This window comes from Nannobrachium achirus, assembly GCF_963921795.1.
Source record: "Nannobrachium achirus genome assembly, chromosome: 6".
Lineage (NCBI taxonomy): Eukaryota > Metazoa > Chordata > Actinopteri > Myctophiformes > Myctophidae > Nannobrachium > Nannobrachium achirus.
In genome coordinates this window covers 33,111,704-33,136,945 of record NC_137815.1, presented here as the reverse complement: position 1 = coordinate 33,136,945, position 25,242 = coordinate 33,111,704, and the positions used below count along the sequence as shown (strand labels likewise).

General features: G+C 40.4%; 2 protein-coding genes across 2 annotated transcripts; one reads left to right on the top strand and one right to left on the bottom strand.

Annotated features, from left to right (window-relative positions):
• The first annotated feature begins 701 nt into the window (after positions 1 to 701).
• On the top strand, positions 702 to 6,066 carry card19 (caspase recruitment domain family, member 19). The gene is made up of 6 exons (XM_080728646.1): positions 702 to 727; positions 1,592 to 1,731; positions 2,606 to 2,762; positions 3,748 to 3,810; positions 4,074 to 4,139; positions 4,278 to 6,066. The coding sequence occupies exons 1-6, from the start codon at positions 721 to 723 to the stop codon at positions 4,388 to 4,390; spliced, it is 546 nt and encodes a 181-aa protein (XP_080584772.1). The 5' UTR covers positions 702 to 720; the 3' UTR covers positions 4,391 to 6,066.
• A 2,039-nt stretch (positions 6,067 to 8,105) lies between these two features.
• ninj1 (ninjurin 1) lies at positions 8,106 to 25,021 on the bottom strand. The gene is made up of 3 exons (XM_080728647.1): positions 24,900 to 25,021; positions 13,559 to 13,808; positions 8,106 to 10,152 (listed from the first exon to the last, which is right to left on the bottom strand). Exons 1-3 carry the CDS (start codon positions 24,957 to 24,959, stop codon positions 10,013 to 10,015), a joined length of 450 nt encoding a protein of 149 aa, XP_080584773.1. The 5' UTR covers positions 24,960 to 25,021; the 3' UTR covers positions 8,106 to 10,012.
• Positions 25,022 to 25,242: the final 221 nt, after the last annotated feature.

Below are 25,242 nucleotides of genomic sequence, written 5' to 3'. Positions count from 1 at the left end.
TAATATTTATACACTGCATGCACATGAATCTAGAATATATGAACTTTTTTTTTCTCATTATATTACAGAAGAAATTGAACTTTTACACAATATTCTATTCTAGTCGTTATGTGGACATTGTGGAGGTTTTGAATTAACGACTATATGTTGTATGGAAGAATGTAATTTAGTGGAATTTGTAGGCCTACATAAAAAAATCCATCTTCCAAAAATAGGGGAGTAAACTTTACGTTTTTACCCCCCAAAATGTTCTTATGATAGGATAGATTTGTCATAGGCTATGTCAACTACAACTCAATCCCAGAAGTGTTGGCCTATATAAATAGATGATCTACAATGGAATGTAGATCAATATCATCTATTTTGAATAGGCCTATTTATGACATATCGAAATAGGGATGCTTGCCATGTAGATCAGCTGCTATTTTTGGTTCTAACGGCCTGGCCGCCTGGGGTAGGCTACATGTAGTAGTAGCCTACGCTCTGGACCAGACCAGAGCTAGTGTAGTCCATCCTTTCCGGTAGGAAGGAAGGCCGTGGGAAGGCACCGAGTTATATTGTGGTCAGTGTGGGAAGGAAAGACCACTCCAGAGTCCAGTAGGAGCTCTATGACCCTGCTAGGCCAGTCTCCCTCTCTCTACGGCGCTGGCCACTCTCTACGGGTCTCGATGATGACGTCAGGGGGAGTGGCCGAACAAAGGACGGAGAAGAGACTCGACAATGGGAGGTTTGTAGCTTCACTCAGTCGCAACTCGTAATAAATGTGCTTATTTTAGCTTACATCTGGTTTCTTTTTGACTGATTGGTATTAGTGTTGTCATTCGGTTCAACTCGTGAACGCGAAAAACGACTAATACATTGTGCAAAACAAAAGTCCACGTTTATTGTTTACGTCTTGAGATATGTGTCATAAAAGTTTCTAACGCCACCCTACGAGCAGTGGGTGTTGGATGCCCTTGTTGGCACTTCAGATCCGTCCAAGGAATGGAAAGAAACGCACTGCAAATGTATCGTTCATTCGTTCTCTTATATTGCAATTGAACTGTATCACGGGTTTTATAACTCATTCATAACGTAGTTATAGATCACGAGAGAGCTGAAAATAGATATCCCCAGCTAAATGATAGTTAGGAGCCAAATAGACCCTTATGGGTCTGTAACCCAGAGAGTGTACAAATTGTCAGGGTCATTTGGTTCCATTTGCACACAGAGTTACCGGTACATTGATTGATTGATCTTCCAATATAGATTGGGTCAGATAGAAATGCCAATTAATGGGGGTCCGTAGTCTAATACGTGTCAAACTGGGGGTCCTTGAAATTAAAATGGTTAAGAATCACTGCTAGAGCTGTAAAGATCTTCTCTATAGGGGTCCGTGGCATATCTTTTCAAATGGGAGTCCGTGGGCTAATAAGTGTCAATTTTGGGGTCCTTGACATGAAAAGGTTTTAGAAGTACCGCACTTCGGAACCATTTCATCCACTGTTAGCAAGCCCTAGTATCAAATCATCTTTCTGTAGCTGATCATGGACATTTTGTGGAAAAAATAAGCCTACATCTTGTACCTTTTCCTTGTACATTTTTTTGACAGACAGCTTCCGAGACCAGCTGCTTGAGGATAACGGGTTCCTCAGAGCTGACCGCCGGCTAGACACGGACCTGGTGGACAAACTGATCCTGCAGCTCAACAGGATCTACCCTCAGATCCTCACGGACAAGGAGGCCACCAAAGTAAGTGTGAGGATCCTGAATATCACAGGGGTTTTGCTTCTTCGCTGTCTCCGTTGTTTGCTTCTTGTAGGACACAGCAGCTCTGAGCATCACTGTAACTTACTTTAAGTTTGTACTATAAACACTATACCGGTATATGCATCTCATATTAAAACATAAATAATAATAATAATTGAGCAAAAAATGCACCAGGCATTTTTATGGTGGTGAACCACTTGATTGATCTCCTCCCCAGCATCCACATTCTGGGGTAATATTTGCCAAAAATAGCAGATCTTTAAGCCCGATGGGCTATTTCTGGTAAAGAGAGTACAGGTTCAGTCCAGTTCACTCAGCCTAGAGGATTTAAGTGGTTATAACCTGTATTATAATACAGTATATGTATATGAGCTGTTTGAACTTCTAAGATGTGTGACACGGATTGATTATAAAAATATATATGGAACTAAGTGTTTCCCTTTTCAGTTAATAACTCATTGAATAACCAGGAAAGCATCTGTGTCACTTTAGAATTTAGGGTTGGCTATTCAAAAAATAGTAGATCTACAAGCTCTCAGCACGGCTCGCGAGCTTGTACATCTACTATTTTTGATAATTTTTTGAAAATTCGTGAAAGTCTGCAAACTACTGACTTAGAAGGCAATCGTAGAATTGGCTTCAGGTCTTAATGGGACAAGGAACACACGTCTTTTAGTTTCCAAATAAGGGAGGGGCGGCAATTCCATACTTCAAAGGAACGGTTGGCAACCCTACGTTGTGTGGTAGTGGTCCAGTCCAACCCTACGTTGTGTGCTTGTGGTCCAGTTGAACCTTACGTTGTGTGCCTGCCATCCAGTTGAACCCTATGTCATTGTGTGCTTGTCTTGTGGTCCAGTTCAGGGACTTGGATGTGCCCACCAGTGTCCGTCTAGCTGAGCTGCTGACACACCTGCAGGGAAAAGGTGACGAAGCGTGTCGAGAGTTCTACAGAGCTCTCCATCTGCATGTGGAAGACGTGTACTTCAGCCTGCCCACACGCCTCCGTCTCAGAGGTCAGTCTACAACCAGGGGTGCCGAATTGTGTACGTGCTCCTGCATGCTAAACCCGTATCAAGCACGCTCCAGCCTTTTTTTCCCTCCTCTTTACCAAATTTCTTAGAGGAAATATCTGGTCTACAAGCTCACAACGTGTCGCAGTGTGTTGTGCACTTGTAGATCTGTTATTCTTTGCTGAATGTAACCCTCATGACACTCCCAGAATAGGGATACTATTCTAGGATATGTGAAATCAGGATCCAGAATGCCGCCGCCGCTTGGTTTTGCCAACCAGCCAACATTTTCACATGTTTCCCCCCTTCTTCACTCCCTCCATTGGCTCTCAGTTACTGCCTCCCAGCTACTGCCTGCACAGAGTTCAAAACACTGATGTTGGCCTAGCAAGCAACCAAAGGTATGGCATCCCCATACCTTCAAAGCCTGATCCAGACCTACAACCCCTCCCACTCACTCAGATCAGCTAACACAGGGAAGCTTTCGGAACCTTCGCTAAAACATCCGGGACAACTCTCCACATGTCCCAGAGTCTTCTCCCTTCTGGCTCCCAAACGGTGGAATGACTCTCCATTGTAATTAGAACTGCAGACTCACTCCCAATCTTCCGCCGTAGTCTTCAGACTCACCTTAGCCTGTAGTACTTGCCGTAGCACTTGCCCTAGCCTCAACGACTTTGCAGGCTTATGCAAAGGCTAAAAAGGCTAAAGATCTAGTGTGTATTGTTTCAATGTACATATTGCTTTTTTTATATTTTACTGTTAGACTGATGATAGGTTCTTGGTTTACTTATGATCCTAGATTACTATTTCTATGCATTCAATGTATTACCTTGTGCTGTCCTTGCTTACTGTAAATCGCTCTGGATTAAGAGCGTGATATGCAGACATTACAATGTACAATATAGACTATAATTATACATAGTAAAATGTGTGTGATCTTTGAAGTATTGGTGTACAATAAACTCTTGGCCTGTCTTTGCTTCAGATGCATCAACTCCATTGACATATCCCAACTTATCACAGCAGAGATTTGTCCTGAATGACAGAGGTGAGGAGTGGGGTGTCAACATTGTTTCTATGCAGAGCTGTGAGTAATGTACAGCAAAATCTGGGGTGTTAATACTGTATCCGTTACTATTTACCTTACCCTCATCTTCTGGATATGATTGGGCAGATAATGCTGCCAAAGGGCACGATAAGACATAAGTTAAAAGGGAAGCCATTTGCATTGCTCACAAGATAATATGTATCAGTTATAAATTCTATAAAGCACATGTTGAAACTGCCATGGTCATCTCTTTCTTGTCCTAGATCCTCTGTTCTTTCTGAGCTGTTTCGGCGTTGCTGTAGGAATGGCCATATTGTATTACTACAGCGGTAAGTTCCTTTTCTTTCTTTCTTTTAAACATCTGATGCCATGTTAATGTCGAAATCAGATATAATCATCAGTTTTAGGCATGTTTAATAAACATTGTTACAATTAATGCTGTTTATTCCCTGTTTCCCCCCCTGTAGAATCTAAACTCACAGGTGGCTGCCGAGCCCTCGGCATGGCAGCTCTGGGTCTGGGCAAAAAAGCTCAGGAGGTTCTCATATGGTACACAGACAAAACCCTCACAAAACAGTGAGCGTGTCCATCGTCATCGCAGCTCCTGCAGGAAGACCAGGCCACCACAACGCATTATGAATTCAGGGGTTGAATCATCATGCATTTGTACATATCTGTCTATATATTATCTTTATGCTTTGTTCGTCTGAAAGGGAACAAGAAAATGCACTTTCAGATTATTATTATTTTTGCACCATTTTAATTTGATATTATTTCAGGTCTAGATACTGTTAAGACACGTATGTAATGTTATGGGTTAACTAGTCTTGCATAGCCGGATGATCAGACATCTCTGCCTACTATTATGTCTAGGGAAATCTAAATTCAGTTGTTTGTTACCAGAACACTGGTAGAACACTGGTAACAAACCTACTCCTGCTGCCTTGAAAACCAATCCTGATACTGACCTAATACGAAGGCCTGCACCAACGTCTTTGCATTAGTTTTTCCTGAAGTTATTTATTTTTTTACATTTCCAAAATGTTTCTACCCAATTTTAGTTTTCTCACCTGTCGTATCAGTAGTCATATGGCTATAGAAGGCTATGGGTTAACAGTTTTTTTCTTCTTCCAATTCCAAAGTGCATCAAATAAAGCAGCATTCCAATCACCACCATTTGAAAAGAAAACCATGATTGTATAGGAGCGAAATATATATATATTTACAACACTTTCAAAACACATTTTAAAACAACCTAACCAGCATACCACCTTTTATGACATTGAAAAATAAAAGTTGAGATCCTGTGTGCTTTTGTATAGTAGGCCTACCTTCAGTACTGTGATTAATACCTTTTTATTGCTTTTCAGTTTTGGACATAACCTACTTGAAGAAATAATGACCATTGTACACTCGGAAGTAAATTCATTACCAGTACTGTTAATGGTGAAAGGTTTTGTTAGAACACGAGTGCCCTCTCCTGGCAAACAAGGGTATCCATTGTGTATCACTCTTATTGCATTATTTGCTCGGCGATTGGTTCGTTTTGCTTAGTGCTTTATCTTTATATAAAATACTATTGACAAACCAACTGCGATCGTCGATAATGGCGACTGTAAACGTTTCAGACTTGTCCCCGCCGTTACATTATTGCCGGGACGCAATCGACGCATGCGATTGGTCCAGCCGAATTACATATTCAAGGCGTTGTGCGGTGCATTGTGGGTGAATTGCGGAATCGAATATAAAAGTAAACATCTAAGCCTTAAAAGTACAATAATGACGGTGAATGTTTTTTAGAAAAGATAACTAATGTAACAGGTAATAATACTGTTAATAACTGGGAGTGTTGAATTTTGATACAAATCTGAATGGAAACCATAGGTGACAGTGTGTCGGGAAATAGCACCTATAAGTAGCTGGGTCGGCAAGCGTTAAGTTGTGTTGTATGAAAGGAGAGAAGGTTAGCACTCCCCTTGACAAGGATGGAAGAGGTCCTAGTGGCCTTCAACACATATACGGTTAAGGCATTGCCACCTACTTCGTGGCATCTCTAACCAAGTTTTTTAATGGTATTTGTAATTACTTATTTATCCTACACCAAAAGCGGTTAACATACAGCATTGCTTGTAGCCTACGTACGTACGCCATCAGCTATAAATACATTTGTTAAAATAAATAGGCCTACGCCTGTAATAACGTGCCCCAAATAGTGAAGGACCAGAGGTGGAAAGTAACTAAGTATATTTACTTAAGTATTTTCCTCTGTAGAAAACAAGTTAAATGAAGTCAGATGAAGCACATGTCCCTTGTGAAGTTCTGGATGAGTTTTTTTTTTTTTTTTATTTTTTTTTTACCGTTTGTAACTACGCATCTCTAGTAGTATTTTAATTCGGGCATACCTGAAGAATATATGTACAGGGCATGTTTTGACCCAGAAAATGACATGAGACAAGCAGAGACCGGCATGGACCACTATATGGTCCACTAGTGTTCCATGGACCACAAGTTGAGAAACAGTTCAATCAATGACCTGGTGAGCTAAGTTGTAGTTGACAGCAGTTAACTGGGAAGTAGGAGGTCAAGAACTTCCACAGAAAAGGAGGTCAAGAACTTCCACAGAGAAGGGCCTTTTTCTGTGTTGTTGACCTCCTACTTCTCTCAAGAAGGGGAAGTGTACCAGATTCCCTTAGTTATCATTCTTAGGAAATGTGCCCGTCTGCTCAGTCACTCATACTGTACAACAGGCTGGTTTAAGAAAATAGCAATGAAACACTCAATCATTAAAAAATGCTCTGCTCACAAGCATAGTATTCTTCATTTTATTTAAGAACTTTTTTTTATTTTCCTTTTTTCCCTGGACCAGGAAAATAAATCTACCCTGTTAAAAGGTTTCGGGGAGAGGACCCCCAGACCTTGGGTTATTCCACGGCCCCCAATCGCCTGGATTCTGACAGTCCAATGTTGGCAGCCCTGAATTTGGGTCCCTTTTTACAACTCATACTGAGTTAAATGACAGACAAATAAAACGCAGTAGGCTACTATGCAGAAAATGACAAGACAGTCAAAATACAAAATAATAGGCCTACAGTAGAAAGGTCAGGGGCAGGTCAATAATACCATATTGTAATAATTTGAGATATGGATTTTAGATGTTAGCTGTTTGCTAGAATATATGAAAGTTACATTTCTTTATGGGATTACGGAAAATAATGAACTTTTTACATAGTCTATGGGGAAAATGAATGGGAGATTATTTTAGTAGCACAAGTAAACCACGCCCACTGCTATATGCCCTATGACTATGACTTGCCCTAAATAGGCCAATGATAATGTTGTTGATGTTTGCAAGTGTGTGCAGTATTTAAAATAGACACTATTAAAGCAGTTATCTCACCATGAAAACTTAAAATAGGAAAAGGTGCAAATCTGACATCGACTCCTGCTACTGTGTCAGTCAGCCTGTTTGTACCTCGTTTGTTTCAATACATATTTATAAGCGATTAGAAATATAATTGTTGGGATATGATTTTGAATTGGTGCATAATATATGTGTTAGTGAGTCTGTATAAATGTCACATTCTGTGTACTGTATTTAAAGAATGCCTTAGATCTCAAGTGCCATGAAATGTAACTATACAATAAATAAGGGATAATAAAAAAAGATATTTTGTGTTTTGTCGTTTTATTTACAAACTTCATTGATTGGTCACAAAATGGTAATTTTTATTTACAGTGCAAAATATAACAGATTATAAAGCTGGGCAAACACATTGGTCCTTTAAAATGGTAAACACATCTTCAAAGTTAACAGTATAATGGTCTTAGGTTGGATACAGGACAGGTCAGGTGGGCATAAGGACATCTGGGCACCTCGATGTAAAACAAAAAAAACGAAATATTTGAAAAATGGTCTTAAGTAATGTAAAGTATAGCCTCAAAATGATGGATATACAGAGAGAGAGACAGTGTTATATCAAGGTGCCCAGCTGTCCCTAGTGCACACCTGACCTGTTACCCTTAGGGATACACTAAAGAAACACAGATAATTAATTTTATATTTTTTGCATAGAACACAACATGCTTTGTATATTATAACTGAGGTTTGAGAACTGTAAACAGTAAAAGCTTTGACCACTAGAGTGTAGCATTGTTCAAAATAAATCTGCTTTCTCAGGTAACAAGGCCTCATCTAAAGGCAGTAGGATTCCTGATGCTGTCCCCATCAACACTACAGCTGCAGTAACACTGAAGGCCCTAAAACAGAGCCTATGTAGACACACACTGGTCTAAAGTACAAACCTCACTAAAAGGTGAGTTCTAATAGTGCTTTGGGAATCATATGTATAAAAAAACAAAGGTATATTTAGGAGGTTCAGAGACACTCAAACTAAAACTGAGCACAGTTTTTAAGGCATTCATCAAGATGGTATAGGCCAATCGAATGCTTATGATATGTAGATAATACAAGGCCTTAAATAAATTGCATATTTTTTATTTAGTTTGATAAGAGTTCTCATATGAGGTAATAAAATTGATCTTATAAAAACTAATACAAAGCTTGCACATCCACTGAAGAGTAGGTGCAGCACCAAACGAAAATCACTAGCAACTCAAAAATAAAATTATGCACACTGTGGCTTAAAAGGCTCCCATTTTTTGATTATCGTTTTGACTAAAACATCTTCTGAAAATCTGAAGACAAAACGCCAAAACGTTAATCGAATAAAGCTTTGGGACTGGTAGCCCTTTAAGCCACAGTGTGCAGACCTTTACATAATATTACATAAAAACTGTCCAATAGAATGCCTTTATGCAGTGGTGTAGTGTAGTGGTATCTGGAGAACTGGGTATACACATATTTTGAAAAGAAAAGAAATGAGAGGAACACGTCTTTTTGGCAGATGAGTAAAATACAACGAAGGTACTCTTTGATAAGTATAATAAAGTTGATGCATAAACAACATGAAACAATTAATACAAATTAAAAGGCTTTACTTGTTTCACCCCGCGGATAGCCAGTGTGCCGGACTCTTAGGCGTGTTTTAATCCTTGCTATGCATGAGTCATAGTACAAATAAAGGCTTCTGATATTAGGCTATTCTGATATAGCCTATATCATATCTTATCATAAAGAGGTAGTGAAATATGTGCTCCAGGAATGATCTTTAATATGACTCATAGAACACGCTACGCTAGTGCTCTTGAAGAAAATGGCTTAAAGGTCATGCAAAAAAACTCAAATCTAAGTATTTGTTGTTTCTACTCTTTGCAAGAGTAAGGTAGGATTGTCTCCAAAAGTGCAAAGAGCAGCAACAAGAAAAACTTAGATTTTAGACCCAAAAAGCTTTAATAAAAGCCCCTTTTCAACATGCCTAGTAATGTGTATGACAACAACGACGAAGATGATGATATACTTTATTAATAATAGCCAAAGGGGTAATTAATATTGTCACCAGCACAGAAACAAAGGCAATATATTAAAATGACCAACAAAACATAGGATCTGTGTTTAAAAAAGTATATAATCATCATCATCATTATCATCATCACACTCCTGTTTCAAAGCAGTCAAAGCAAAAAATGTGCTAAATGTATTGTTAGCATCATTATTTGGCATTGCTCTGCCAACTAGCGTTTCTTGTTGCTGTGTATGTTGCTGTGGCGCGAGAAAAATGCAAATTGTTTTCTTGACTTTTCCACAGCTAGTATCCATAGTGCGGCAAATAAGTATTTAAACACCGGTCACAATGTATTGAAACATACTGTATATACAATATATGTTGTGACAACACTAACTGATTGCTCTATACGCAGTACCCACTGAAAACTGGAGTGGGTATACAGCATATAACCTTGTATACCCTCCACTACACCACTGCCCATTTGCAAAAAGAAGTCGGCTAGACTATAAATCTATATGAAAGGACTTGATGGGCACATCAAAATCATCGTTTCGTCCTTTAGTCAACTGAGAACGTCAGAGCTGGAGACTTGTGGGAGCCTGGGTCGCGCTGAAGTATCACACAATAACAGATACGCCTGTTTCAAGACACAACGTTGTCAAAAAATGGTAATCGTATTTTAAGAATGAAGACAAGAATTATTGTCCATATTTCAACTATGGTATGATCCCCTCTAATCCGCACCTGTTTGAAATGTTGAACAGGAGGAAGAGAGGGGGTCATTGAGGAACTGTTGGTCATGAGCTGGCAGGCCGCTGTGTGCCGAAGGCTGTGATGAAGACGTTGACAACCACTATGATGAATACAAACGCTGTGGCGAAGTTCTCCATGATGTCCAGCTTGTAGTGCATGGCTTGGTCATTCAAGTTCCACTTCACTTTGGGAAAAAAAAGAGACAAAATGGAAAGTCAGTCAAATTCAGCTTAGTCACAATATTGCCATCAATTTCTTAGAAATGAGACAGAAGAGAGAGCTTACAACAGCTTACCAAAGCAGAATTTCTTGCTGACCTGGATGAGCTATTAGACTAATCATTTAAGAGTCTTGTATGAACAGCATGTTGTTGGTAGTATTGCCCTCAAGTGAATATCTGTCATGGTAATTCAATGTCGTTACATGCCTCACTGGTCCAGAGAAGAAAGATGTGAGAACCAGGTAGAGATGGACAGGTTTGGCATGTTTCATGCACCACCTTACATGCTACCGCTGACATACTACACAGTATGTCAACAACATGAAATCAGCCTGTCATTTTAGCATGTTCCTCTTTGCCGATGACACAACTCTGCTAGTCTTTCACCATGACAAACTAGAGGTAGAGAAAATGCTTAGTGCAGAAGTATACAGAATCAGTACCTGGTTACAGATAATATTTTGCCTCTCAATCTTGGCAAAACAGAGTCGATACACTTTAATGCTAAACGAGAGAGTTCTCCTGGGTTCACAGTGGTAGTAAGTGACCCTGAAGTTACAGGCATTGGAAGAAGTTACTTATTTAGACTGCTTACTAGACAATAATTCATCTGGGCGAGAGTATGGCACTAAAATATCTCAAAGGTGCATCAAAACGTAAAACGTCTAGCCAGAATATTCAATTCAGTGACAGAAGAGCTTTGGAAATCTTGGCAGTGGCAATGTTCAAAGTCGTTTTGATTATGCCTGCACTTCCTGGTACAACAACACCCCTAAAATCCCGATATCCCCTAAAATCCTAACGAAAATAAGTTGCATAAATCTCAAAATAATTAGGTTGATCCTTAATCCAATAATTCACGTCCTCACAGCTAATTTCATCAGAGTGGAAGAGTTTCAGAATAATGTTGCTCCCTTATCTATAGCAGTCATGTGGAATGGGTTACCTAAATTAGCATTATTGTTAGCTTCAGGTCCTCCCTAAAGTGCTTATTTTAGGCATGACAGCTGGCCCTCTTTTCTTTCACTGTATTTACTCCATTTATTCCCACTTCTAGCCCCCCAAAGGATCTCAATTTAAAAACTCCAAGTACGCCTATCCTTTTAGTTGACCGTGTACCAGTGAACTGTACTGTCATGAAACTGTTCCTTTTCCTAGGCAAACTTCTAATACATTCTTCAATCAGTCAATCAAAACCACCCACCTTAAATGATACAAATCAATCGATTACATATGGCAGGGGACAAAGCCTTTTTAAAACGGGCCCACATTTGATGATATGAAAAATACCAGCGTTCCATTTTTTCCAAAACAAAGTCACATACCAATGCACTGAATTAAAACTGTTTTGTTGTAGCCTCCAGTGCAATAACAATAGTTTTTTTGTTAAAGTTGCAGTGTAGCCAAATGTAAGATCCACTCAGGTATGAACAGGTCTGTACAACACAATCAGTCTATCTTTCACATTATGAGAATCAGATAACCTAAGTCATAATAAGACTTATTATGGCCTAGCAGTTGTTCAATAACCAAACATCCAATTACAATGCTGTCCCTCTAGATTATGGGATCTAAACGGTTTCCACATCCCTCCTGGTTATGGGATTGATGTCTCTTAGAAACACACAGCTGTGCCTTCGGGTTATAGGAACGAGGTAAACAGTCACTTGTAAACACTTTGCAAGTTGTTTTTACTGACAAGAAACAAAATGCTACAAACTCACAAAGCGCAACTTAAAACACTCCAAAATCACCAAAATTAAGCAAGAAAAAAATAGGTTCTTTCTATCTGCAAGTAATTAGCTAGGCATCTCTGGCATGTTCCAGCAGAGCTTCTGTCTAGTTCTCAGCTTTTTGCTCTTGCTGTTGTGTTATGGCAGAGCGAGCCAGAGCACAAGTATTTGATTGTATTATATAATACGTACATGACAATAAAGTTGAAGTCGGAACTGAACTGAATCTTTCAGGGTTTCCCCCCCGTTCCCCACCCCCTGCCTCTGCCTATGACACAATCCCCAATCCCTGTGGGTGTTATAATAGAGAGAACACAGGAAATTGGAAACAGCTGAAAGCAGAGGGAATCAACAACGAACAACTCTACATCTGTCTCTTTGGCTCCTCACACTCAATGTCATTCTCTGTCAGGGAAAGATAAAGACAGTGTGGGGACAGGGGGAGGAGGGGACACTTCCCTCTGTGACAAGATAAACTCTGAACTACTATGCAACATTTCTAAAGAGAGTTGTACCCAGAAACTCAAACATTGACCACTGCAACAGATAGTTTATTTATAATGTAAGATGACACATTTTAGGAGAGTGAGTTTTACTATGAAAAGCTCCACCGGCTGTCCGTCAGTCACGTCACACCTTTGCCCCTACTCTTATGGCCCTATTGATGCCAAACTTTGCACACACACTCCTTGGATGGCAAATCACAACCTGATTTCTCACATGGCCCTCTTCTAGCACCACCATCAGGCCGATTTCTGCAAAATCAAATTTTTGGACACAGATCTTGCCCTAAAATCACGCAAAGTGGTACACAGTATCTCTAAAGTCATGTCATCAACATGGATCTGTCCCATTTCCCATATTCTGCTCCACCTAGTATAGTATAGTAATAGATATGATATCAATCATGACACTGATCAGTAAAGGCCATGTGACAGTCAAGTCACCAAAGTGGACACTAATCACTTACATTTTGCATAATGTCCCCTGAGAAAACACAATGGTTAGATCCAGCTACTGGGGAAGGCAGAGGCCAATACAACTTAATTATTCCAATACAATTACATTTAGTGCACCAATAAAACAGACAGGAAACAAACTGAGTATGGGTTGTCTTGAATTTAATTTGAGTTCTTTGATATGGAGTGATCCAGCACTAGGTTGATTTATTTACTGACCTTTAATTAACCACTTATATACTTTGTTGTACCACAAATGGAGAACATTATCATGCACCATTTACCATTCATGTGGTTATTTTCCCACCCTGCATTGATTACTCCCTGCAGCGTTATTTGGAATCGCACATGAGTTCTGGGCGGAGCCATTTGTTTTCACGCCCGTCGGCAGGTTAGTTACTCAGAGCGTTAGTTTCAGTGAGGTTAGGTTTAGGGTTAGGGTTAGAGTTAGGCATAGTTTTACTGAGGTTAGGGTTAGGTTTAGGCATAGTTTTACTGAGGTTAAGGTTAGGGTTAGGGTTAGGTTTAGGTGGTCGCACCTCCGCGCGGTCCAAGCGAACAAAAAGGAGAGCTCCCTAGCTCCAGTTCAGCCAATCAAAAGCTTCCATGGGCGGGGTTTGCCCAGAACTCATGTGTTATTCCAAATAACGCCTCACTGCACCACCATACATTACTCACCAATAAAGATGAGCAGCACTCCCACCACCACCTGGAGGATGAGGGAGATGCTGATCAGTGTGATGAGGGGAACGTAGAAGGTAAACTCTGGTCCTTGCTCCAGCACTGCCTTCAGTTGCGAGGCGTTGGCCATCAGCAGGGCCACGTCCAGCATGCTCTCTGCTGCACTCTTCTTGTTGGCATAATGGTTCATGTTCAGAGGTCCTCGTTGGCCCAGCCTCCCTGGCCAGCGGCTCCGCCGTGGTGGAACCTGGGCAGAAACACTGTTGTCAGTATGATAAACCTGAACAGAAACCAGGGGTGTTGTTGGCTGGATTATTCATGAAGCTTTCCCGGAAGAGAAAGATCCCATGATTGGCTGCTAGTTGCGCTGTTTTCCCCCCGCGAGGTACCAAAAAGATTTGTTCTCCACTGGACCCCATTCATTTTCCTCTTTGATTTTCTAACCTTAATAAACATCGTCATAAATACTTTATGGTTCCTGTCGCTAGTGAAAAACTGCCTTTCGATTACCATGATATGTGTTTTGTACAAATATGGTCCCATTAAAGTTAAAATTGATGATAAAGTTGCGGGGGGCGTGGCCAACTAAACTGATACCAGCCGGCTGTGTTCTTCTTCATGTGCTGTATTTCGGGAGGCTCCGACAACATTCTCCCATGTATCCCTGCGGTTGCACGTGACCGTTGGCAGCCAATAGCATTCCTTATGATTCCTGGGGTACCACAGGGGGTACCATTCAAACAATGATGGCGACACCCATACAAGGGACAAAAAAGCGACATCTTCGCCGCATAGAAACCAATGGCTTCGTACCGTCCATATTCTTTTACAGTCTATGACAGAAACACTGGTGTCAGTACGATAAACCTGAGCAGAAACACTGGTGGTCAGTGGTACTGTCACGATTATGACATTTTACTTTATGATTAATCGTCACTCAAATAATTGCGGTTAAAGATATAATTGTGTTTTCGTTGTTGACAATTACATTTCTGTTTGGCTTTTAGGCTTTGAAGTTGCACATGGTAGATAGATATGACACATAACCTAAATATACAAAGAAATTACTGACATATACAACTTTATCCTTTAAAAAGAACATTGAAAGTGGAAATAGCTGATATACAAGCTCACAACGCGCCGTGAGCTTTTAGATCTGCTATTTCCACTATTTTTGAAAATGTGAAACGATTATGAGGATTATGACAAAATAATTGCGATTATATCAAATAATTGAAATTAGACGATTATGTAATAATTGTGAAAGGCCTAGTGGTCAGTACAAAAAACCTGAGCAGAAACGTTGGTGTCAGTACCAGTGGTGTAAAGTAACTAAGCACATTTACTCATGTACTGTTCTTAAATACAGTTTTAGGTACTTTTACTTTACTGGAATATTTACAATTTCCAATAATTTTACTTCTAATTAAAACTCCTCTACATCTCAGAGGTAAATATTGTACTTTTACTCCACTAAAATTAAATAATTAAAACTTTAGTTATTATTTATTTGTAGATTTTGTTTATTATTATAAAACATACAAACCACTTCAGCCCTAAATACATTTCGGACATTTGAAAATACAGTAGCTGATCGAAGTTCACAATGCATCGCATTTTCAAAAGATTTTTATCCATTTGAAAACTTGAAATAGCACAGTCTGCATAATGAGTACTTTTACATTTTGATGCCAATACTTTTGTACTTTTACTCAAGTACATTTTTAATTCTGGACTTTTACTTGTAACAAAGTATTTCTACATCGCAGTATTGATACTTTTACTTCTGTAAAACGTTTGAGTACTTTTTCCACCACTGGTCAGTACGAAAACCCCGGGAAAAAACAATGACATTTGGAAAAGTTTGGCGGAAGTGAGAGTTTGTGGGAAGTTTTCGGGTGAAGTGAGAGTGTGACCTTGACCGTCACAATAAATGTTTAGACTATGATTCTTTTTGCTTTTTTACACCCCAGATTTTCTCTTACTATTCCTCTTCAGATTCTACTGGAATCTGAAGAGGAACAGTTTGTTACAAGAGCCCTGAGTTTTCACAAAATGGTTTTAGCAAAGAGAAGCGAAACCCCGTCTCTGGAAGGCATATTACCATTTGACCTGGGTCAGAAGGGAAGTCTCCACCCATACGGTATGACAGGGACAGGAAACAATGGAAAATTTGTTGCCAAGACTCTTGGCAGTGTACTGACTGACTGTCATAGCGCTAAAAATGTAGTGGCACAGAAAGGCAATGAGAGCAGGGAGGGATCTCATGTAACACTTGTGTTGAGACACTCATTTGTAAACACAATAATCTACACAATAGATGTCGATTATTTGTGTTATGTGCTTCCTTCCTTTCACCGAAGTGGCGAAAAGAGGAGCCAATTTATGTGCCAAAACTACAGTGGCAGTGGCTCAAGGTTAGAGTGTCCGGTATAGTGGCCGGATGGGGACCGTGAGGTTCCCAGTTCGATCCCAGGCTCCCCTAGAGTTAGTGTCGAAGTGTCCTTGAGCAAGACACTGAACTCCTAATTACTTCTGAATGGGTGAATATAATGTAATCTCCGTAAAGCGCTTTGGATAAAAAGCGCTATATAAATGCAATATTTACCATTTATATTACATCACAAAAAAAAAACTGAAAACCAAACATTACTAAACCTTACATCACACAGTAAATCCCTAAATGAAACCCAAACACAAACCTCTCTCTCTCTCTTTGCCAGAGTTGAGCAGAGCACTGTATGTTTCTTTTGGGTGGAGCTCAGTCTACCTCTCTATAACAAGGACAGCCTTGTTGTGCCCCAGGTTGGCATCGTGAAGGACTGAGGTTCAACTGTGCAAGCTTTCCTCTCAATCTCTGACAGCCTGCCAGACCAGTAGAGAAAGCTGTCCTTGTGGTTGACCAACACATGAGTGCACCTGTGCTGTGAAATCATCAGTGTTCATGTAACTCTGAGAGGGTACAAACTGAACCTATTTGTACCCTCTCAGATTTACAAATGGCTAAACAAATATATAGTATTTTTAGTGTGTGACATGTTGCTTTTGTTTCCCAATTTTTTTTATTTTTTATTACCGTGGTCAGTGTATTCTAAGTTTAAAGTTTTGGTCTTCATGTATTTGACATCCCTGTCAGCTTTACATCTGTGATTGAGGTACTGATACAGCTGTAGTGAGGCTTTAAAAATCTAGAGACATTAATAAAGATATATAGCAGAAGTATGCATGATGTATTTATTCAATGATATACATTCGCTATAAGGCAGGGTGAAGCAGCAGTGTTAGAGGAATAGAGTTAAGCAGGTACAAATTGACTTTGTTTCCTGAAAACCTTAAAAATATAATATAGACAATTATGCTATGAGGCTAACAATATGCTAGTTGTTCTTTCTACATTTGGTTCCAACCATGAGCCAGTAATAAGCACTGAGCACCGTGTGGACTGACCCTGCACAACACTGCTTTAAAATAAACAAGTAGCTGACTTAGAACAATAATGAGTAGTTTTTCGCTGCCATCACTTTGGACCTCCCATGGAAAACTAAGCAAACAAAGATATGTTTCTTTTCAAATCCCAGCTGGGAGGTCAATTGTGTGGAAAACCCATATTGATATTGTCACAGAGGGGTGGAAACCTTGTACGTCCAAAACCGCAACTTTTTTATTATTGTTTAAAAAGCATTTTTAGATAGTGAAAATATCAATAATAAATAGATGCCATGTTCATGTCTAGTTTTCCTAGTTCCATATTCATATGTTCCTCAGCTGGATCTTATTTGTAATCAGCACTCATGTATTAGTCTTGTAGTCAGTCCTTGTTGGGTCATTGTTTAGTGTTTGTGATTGTGATGTCTTACTCTGTTCATCTGTAGGGCATAGCAGTGGGGTAGTTTACTGGTGCCACTAAAACATTTTCCCATAGAGATAAATATTTACATAAATTATTTTAAGCCTAGAATCAAGACATCCAGGATGCTGGTGAATCATGACCATAAAATCTTTGGTTCTGTGAAAGAAAGGAAAAGAAAACCGCTAAACAAAGGGTATTTACCAAATTAAATGTGGTAGGCCTATATGATATCATTAAATATTCAGACATTTGTTTTCACAGAATCAAAGGTTTTATGGTCATGATTCACCAGGATCCTGGATGGCTTGATCCTAGGCTTAAAATAATTGATATAAATATGTGTGTAAATCTCTATCTATGGGATAAATGAATGGCCGAGTTTCATTTAGTGGCACCAGTAAACCATGCCCACTGCTATGCCCTATTGAAACACACAATCATGGGTTTTGAGCTCTACCTGCCTTGTTGTTCTGCGTTTGAGTTCTCACCACACCAGTACATAACACTGTGCTGCCTCTGAAGACTGAATTTCAAGCTCTATCTATCTAGGTGGTCTATCTATTAGTATAGTCACATTTGTTCTTCCTCTTACCCTCCTGCCATGCTTCCACCAGTCTCTAGTCCAAACCCTAACCATTCAGTTCTTGAATAGCCTATCGTATTACACAGAAGGGTAGATTAGTTACGGCCGGGGTATCCTTTACTCAGCTTCAGTTCTCTATGAATTGAGTACAAAAGGACTCCAATGTGTAACAAGCCATTGTGCTTTCTTGGGTTTAAATCCTATTCGTGGACCTGTGCTTTTCCTATGTGAACATCTAATAAAGTATTCAATCAATCAAATCAAAACATATTCACACACATACTGTAGGTGACTGTTTCTGTTATTTACACTAGGATAGAGGTGAGTGCCACAGGTTGAAATTTCTGTTTGTATTTAATGTAAGAGGATTTTTGTTTATCTCTTGCTTAGGTTAGTTCTTTAATGTATTTAGATGATGGTTTTGATTGTACTTTATCTTACCTGTATGTTTTAGTCATTGACTTAAATACCTTATTGTTAGCCCCAGTTACTTTTGAATAAAGCTCTCAGTTCACTGAAACATCTGTGTTGTTTCAATGTGTCATTTGGGTATATTATATTAATGTCCCTTCTCCCTAGCCCACCAACTGGGACGTAACAAAAGGGAATGGGATTCTTTGAGTCGTCTGGGAAATGTAGACAGTCAAACGTTATTGTTAGCCTTAGCCCAAGTTAAGTTACTTTTGAATAAAGCTCTCAGTTCACTGAAACATCTGTCTTGTTTCAATGTGTCATTTGGGTATATTATATTAATGTCCCTCCTCCCTAGCCCACCAACTGGGACATAACAATAGGGAATGGGATTCTTTGAGTCGTCCGGGAGATGTAAACAGTCAAACGTTGACTTTTGCTTTCTGGAGTGGGAGAGGGCTCTTCAATCATCGCATCATGCCAGACACGAGATAGCACTAAACCCACCAATTCCCCACTCATGAGTCATGACTAGTCTCAGTATATAACTAGCAGCCTCATGACACACTGAGCACCTACTAATCGGTTCAGTTTACTGCCTGTGTCGTTTGCCAGCAGGCAGCGTCCCATCGAGATAATCTGTTTTCTGTCTAATCTCCTGCGTTCTGGAATCTGGATCCCCGATTGTTGCCTGGATTTACCAATACTCTTTTCCCATGTGTGCCTTAGCCTGATCAGAGAGATTACCTGCTCTTTGGACCTGAACCGTTTGCCTTACCCCTTCAAACTGAATCCCCAAACTGTCCAGTTGATAATAAGCTGACCCCCTCCTCGCCCCTTTGACCACGATTCTAGCCTCACCCACCTCTCTCCTGTTTCACTTGTTTGTAAAAGTAAACTGGACTTGTTTTCACTCTCTCTCTGCCTCTGAGTGCCTGCATTAGAGTCCAACAGGGTATCTTGCTCCTTGCCTGACAGATTAGTAGGCCACAACGTGGCCTCAGCAGACATTCCCTGACAATGCCCCTCAGAACCTGTCCGACTTTGGTATACAGGTTGCTTTTCTGGGAAGACATGACCAGACCATCCAAGAGTTTCGATGAATTGAGTACAAAGGACCCAAATGGAAACAAGCCATAGTGCTTTCTTGGGTTTAAAATCCCTTTAGCAGGCCTTATATTGAACTGTAATTTCTTGTACTTGTTTTTGCAAACTGTTAATAAAGTAGTAGTAGTAGTAGTAGTAGTAGTAGTAGTAATAAAGTATTCAATCAATGAAATAAGCTGCAACTAAATCAGCTGTAAATCAAGAGAAAAAATGCCCAAAATAGGGACACCAGGTTGAAAGTGTCATGTATGCTAATAAACTGCCATTGTATGATTTAAGGATGACATATTACATTAAACAAATAATATAATTAAAATAAACAGAGAATTGATTTCTTAATTTCACTTGGTATTAAATTGTAATCTGCGTTTAACAAGAACTCTACAATCCATATCCAGAAAAGATAAAAATCCCGGAAACGATAGAAAGCAATAAACAAATACATTTTTATGAACTAATAAAAGAGCCCTAGTTGTAAAAATAATAATAATTGAGGAATTGAAAGTGTTTAGTGGTGTAATTTAAAGAGGAACATATTGTTTGTAAGAGTCCTGAGTTTTCACAAAGTGGTTTTATCAACGAGAAGTAAGTACCATTCGACCTGGGTTGTTACAACAAGGTCAGAAGGGAAGTCTTCTTCCATACGGTGAGACTGCAGGTGTCCCTAGTGAAAATGTCAGCAACAGTACAATATTAGCTCTCTATTGTGTCTGTGTTTGAGTCCCATCAGTCATTTGCCTAACAGTTATTTATTTGCAAGGGGCAATTTCTGTAGCTTTATCACTATGCATGGACCTGTGTTATTAATCATTTAAAACATCACTTCGTTGACCCCTGGGCTCTATACCCAGGGGACCCCTACTTTGTTCCCTCTACACACAAAATCACTTTGTCGGAAATAGACGATGTACAAGCCCACAACATGTTGCGTTGCAACACGCCATGAGCTTGTAGATCTGCTATTGACCTTGTAGATGTGCTATTTTGTAATTTCCTATTTTCATTCAATGGTTGCCTATTATGATATTCCCAGAATAGGGACACTTGGGTTCATGTGGTAACAAACCACAGGAACTCCCCAGGTCTTGAGAACTTAAATGCAGAGCTCTTAAAAGCTCATGCAGAATTGGCTGCCAATAAACATCCTCCTTCCTTCCACTGATATCTGGAGTGAAGATACCATCAGACAGGACAAAAGGAGTGATCGTTAAAGTACAAAAGAAAAGCACTCTTATCAGAATGCTTAAAACTGGAGGGCCGCGTTACACTGCTGTCAGTTCCAAGAACATATTCTGCAAGATCATCATGCACCGAATGACATCAGACATGATATACAGTGAGATGAACAAGCAGGATTTGGGGACGCAGGGCTCCAGACTAACTTTTTTCACCTACGTCCCGGGACCGTCCCCAAATACAAATTTAACCGTCCCCAAATGAATGTAATCCGTCCCCAAAAAATAATATAAAAAATAATAAATGAATGCAGAACTATTAGTATTACTATTAAATACAAACACTCTGCTGCTTGTTCCTTACACTTTCCTTTGCAACTTTCTTTTCCACACCTCCCACACACTTTGTTGTCCTTACATATCGCCGCTACAAGCCCAAACTGTTGACAACAATAGCACCTTAACGGAGCTCTCTCATAACTTATGAGAGAACTTATGAGTCATAAGGCCTGACACGATAGCTCATATATTCAGCATATATCCGTCATAAGTCCCCATAAGTCCCCATCAAATGTCAAACATACTGACTTGGAAAACACCTGTTTTCCCCCCTCATACCTTGTCAGCCTTCTTGCTCTACAGACTCATTCCACCTCTGCAATTGATCTTGTGTCACTGATAGTGGCACGCCACTATCAGTGACACAATCTTATCAAAAGCCATAATCTCCATTGCTTTCTCCGCCTGGTCTCTGTCATTACATTCAACAATCACCAGCCCACTCCTGTTGATCCTCACTGACTTAACACGGCCCACTTTCTTCTCAACAAACTTTCCAATCTTTTGAGCGTCACTAAAAATCCCCTTTTTGTCATCGCTCTCATCCCAACCACAGTACTCTCATCTTCGTCTTCACTTTCTGAAGTTTCTGACGTCGGTCCTTTCTTTCTTTTCTTTTCATTCCTACGCGCTCTCTGTTCTTCCGAATCATTTCTTTCATTTTCCAAATCCTCCTCCACCTCCATTTCGAACCTCACGCCACCGCTGCTAGACGCAACCATCCTTCGACCGTCTCGTTTCTCTCCGCTTGTTCCGCTCGACATCGCGCTCCGCTTTACATTTTCATTATTAATATCACAATCCAAATCATATCCAACGTTACTCTTTGTGTCGCAGCAATATTTTCCAAGGAAAGGGGATGGTAAGATTTATCTCTCAGCCACAGCTTGTAGATCGGCTATTTTCCACTAGTAACTTGTAACCCAGATTGACAGTCTGTTCTCTACCTCATTCTGCTGGTAACCTCTTCAAATAGCGTAGCATTTTAGCAACTAAGTTCCACCTGAAACTTCTTAAACATTCTGTTTACATCATATTTATTTTCTGTGTGTCTCATGCTGCGAGTTTGCACACCATTTGAGCAGTGACATTGATATGCACCGTTGGCTCCAAAAATCTCTACGTCCCGTCTGCGTCCCAGGGGAGATTAATTTGCATCACAAATATATACTTTTACGTCCCCGGGACGTCGGGAGTCCCTTAGTCTCGAACCCTGGGGGGACGACAAACACTTCGACCACAAGACCACTGAGCTAGTGGCGGATGTGAAGGTGTGCTGGGCACAGACCACAGCTTCGCTCTTAGGAAAATCAATGACAACTTTTAGATTTTTCCAGAAGGCTTTCAATAGCATCCACCTTGAAGCCTTGGAAACATCCTCTGAAGTTATGGTACCATTTATCATCTCATATCTCAACATCCTCCAACCGTTTTACAATGGATTGTCCTGCACTGCATGCAGGTGTGAACAAAATCAGTAGCTTTGCAGTAGAATCTGGACTCTGCCGGGGAAGTGTAATATCAACATTATTAATCAACCAACCTCATCATAAACGGGGTCCGCTCATAGTTCCGAGGGTCTGTTGGTCCGAGTAGGATAACATTCACCAGGTTAGCATTGACCAGTGTCGGCAGGTTAGCTATTCACCAGCGTCGGCTGGTTAGCTACTCACCAGTGTCGGCTGGTTAGCTACTCACCAGCGTCGGCTGGTTAGCTACTCACCAGCGTCGGCTGGTTAGCTACTTACCAGCGTCGGCAGGTTAGCATTCACCAGCATTAGTTTTACTGAGGTTAAGAGTTAAGGTTGGGTTTAGGTCGTCGGCATACCGGCCCGTTGGCATATTGACGCAGACCCACAATAAACAGCGTCATAACGAGCATGGACGTGCAGAAAATGTTAGGAGGCAGGGGCTGACATTTCTATAAGGGCCTTTCGGTGAAAATGTCGAAAATAGCAGACCTCCAAGCTCACAACGTGCCGCATTGCGACATGTTGCAATGCGTTGTGAGCTTGGAGGTCAGCTATTTTTGGTGCTTGATACCACATTGAACTAAACGTAATCAAGTGAATACTGGAGATGTGGCATTTGCATTTCTTTCACCATAGTGAGAGGAATGTGATGGATTCTCTATTCCATCCATGAAGTCTTTGACTTTGCCAATGATCTAGCCCTCCTCTCACAAACACATGTATAGGGGGAAAACAGCTTGTTCTATTTACAAGTTGCACTGGTGATCCTCAACTGCTACAAAACCACATAGTCAATACAAAATACACACAACACATTACAGATATGCCACATGGACTGGACGTGCTCTGAAAGGAAGCAACAGCAATCCCAAACCTTGCATTAGGGAGGGAGTCCCACAATAACATGGTGCAGGGCCATGCTTCAACTAAACTGGAAAGCTATGGGGAAGGCCAAACACATACAGAAGTGCATGGGGGGGGGGGGGGGGGGGGGGGGGGAGGTGTCACCCCCCCCCCCCCCCCCTCTCAAATAGAATGATGTTAAACAAAGTTTAACAGGACATTTATAAATTATACAAGCTTCCCCATTCATAAAAAAACAAACTTCCCACTACAGTTCAAATTTGGAGTGAAGTGTGTGTGTGTGTGTGTGTGTGTGTGTGTGTGTGTGTGTGTGTGTGTGTGTGTGTGTGTGTGTGTGTGTGTGTGTGTGTGTGTGTGTGTGTGTGTGTGCGTGCGTGCGTGCGTGCGTGCGTGCGTGCGTGTCTGTGGACTGGACATACTCCTCACACTATAGCTTGGTATTACAAAGGTAAATCCTATTGTAAATCCTAATACTTGCTGTATGCATGAATGAACAGTCGGGCAAAAAAATAATAACTGGTCTATAACATGTGCATTGAAATATTTGTGGTCCATTGTGGTGCATTCATACTGTCCAGGATAATCTGCCTTCATACCATTGCAGGCTCTAAGGGGAATTATCAATGAAAACAGGAGGGGGTTGGGATGTCTGCGAACAAGAGTGTATTACCACATTGCTACAGGTGGAATTTCACCCATTTGCTAAAACCTATAAGCCCAACAAAATTAATATATTCTTCTCTATGAATTAAGTACAAAGGGACCTGTAAACAAGCCATAGGCCTAGTGCTTTCTTGGGTTTAAATCATATTAGTAGACCTTGTGTTTGAAGTGTACTGTCCTGTGCTTTTCCTATGCTAACTTCTAATAAAGTATTAAATCAATCAATAAATACATACATGTAGATCTATTTAATTACAACGCCACTTATGACCATGGAATCATTAGTGTTAAAAATGAATGGCCCTATAGGGCTATAGGCTATAATTACCTTTTTATATCACGAATCTGAACCCACCAGGCACCACGCATAACTGTAGATAAGCAAGGGTACACACTTCTTGTGTACTGAAGCACTTAGCTAAGTTACTTTGTAACTTTTGGTAAAACATTCACAATATAGCCTTGGCTCGTCTAATTGTGTGACTTAAATTGACAATGCTCGACTTTTATCCCCAAACTATTCTAATAGGCAAGGCCAGGGTAAAACAAAACAAATTCAGTGGGTCTACTAATAGGCTCATTCATGGTTATAGCCTACTTATTCAGTGTGACACCGGTCATCATCAAACCGAAAGAAACCGTGAAGAGAAGATGATGATGGCTGAGCTGCTGCATGACTTGAGAGAGGCTGATATCATATAGTCGCCGATTTCCAGCATTTTTCGAGTGTTTGCGACGGGTAGTAATGTGAGAATTCCACACTTAACACCGGATGAGGACATAAATTAGTCAATGAAAAGCACAAGGCAGGCAGGGGCACCATGCCCTTTGTAACGGGTTCGGTGGTGTGGTGTGACTGTGTATATCTTCTTACCTCTATCTCGCCGTCGTCTCTGTCAGCATCGCCGTTCATTTCCAGGTTTTCGGATGCCATCTTCGTTTAAAAAGTTCTTATAAAATGAGTGAATGCCGCCAAAGACTTGCAGTCTCTGTCTCTGTCTGTGTGGGTGCGAGTGGGTTTATAAGTATCGACGGTCCAGTGGGCATGGGCAGTGTTGCTGTGACAAGAAGAGGAGAGGGCGGGAGGCTGTATATTAACTACCGCCCTTCAAACATGGGGGACGTTGGTCCTATCGGAAAGTCATGTACTGTTGTTGTACGTTACTTATTACACTGAAAAGTATTCGGAATTTCGTTGGTCAGTAGGCTAGCTATAG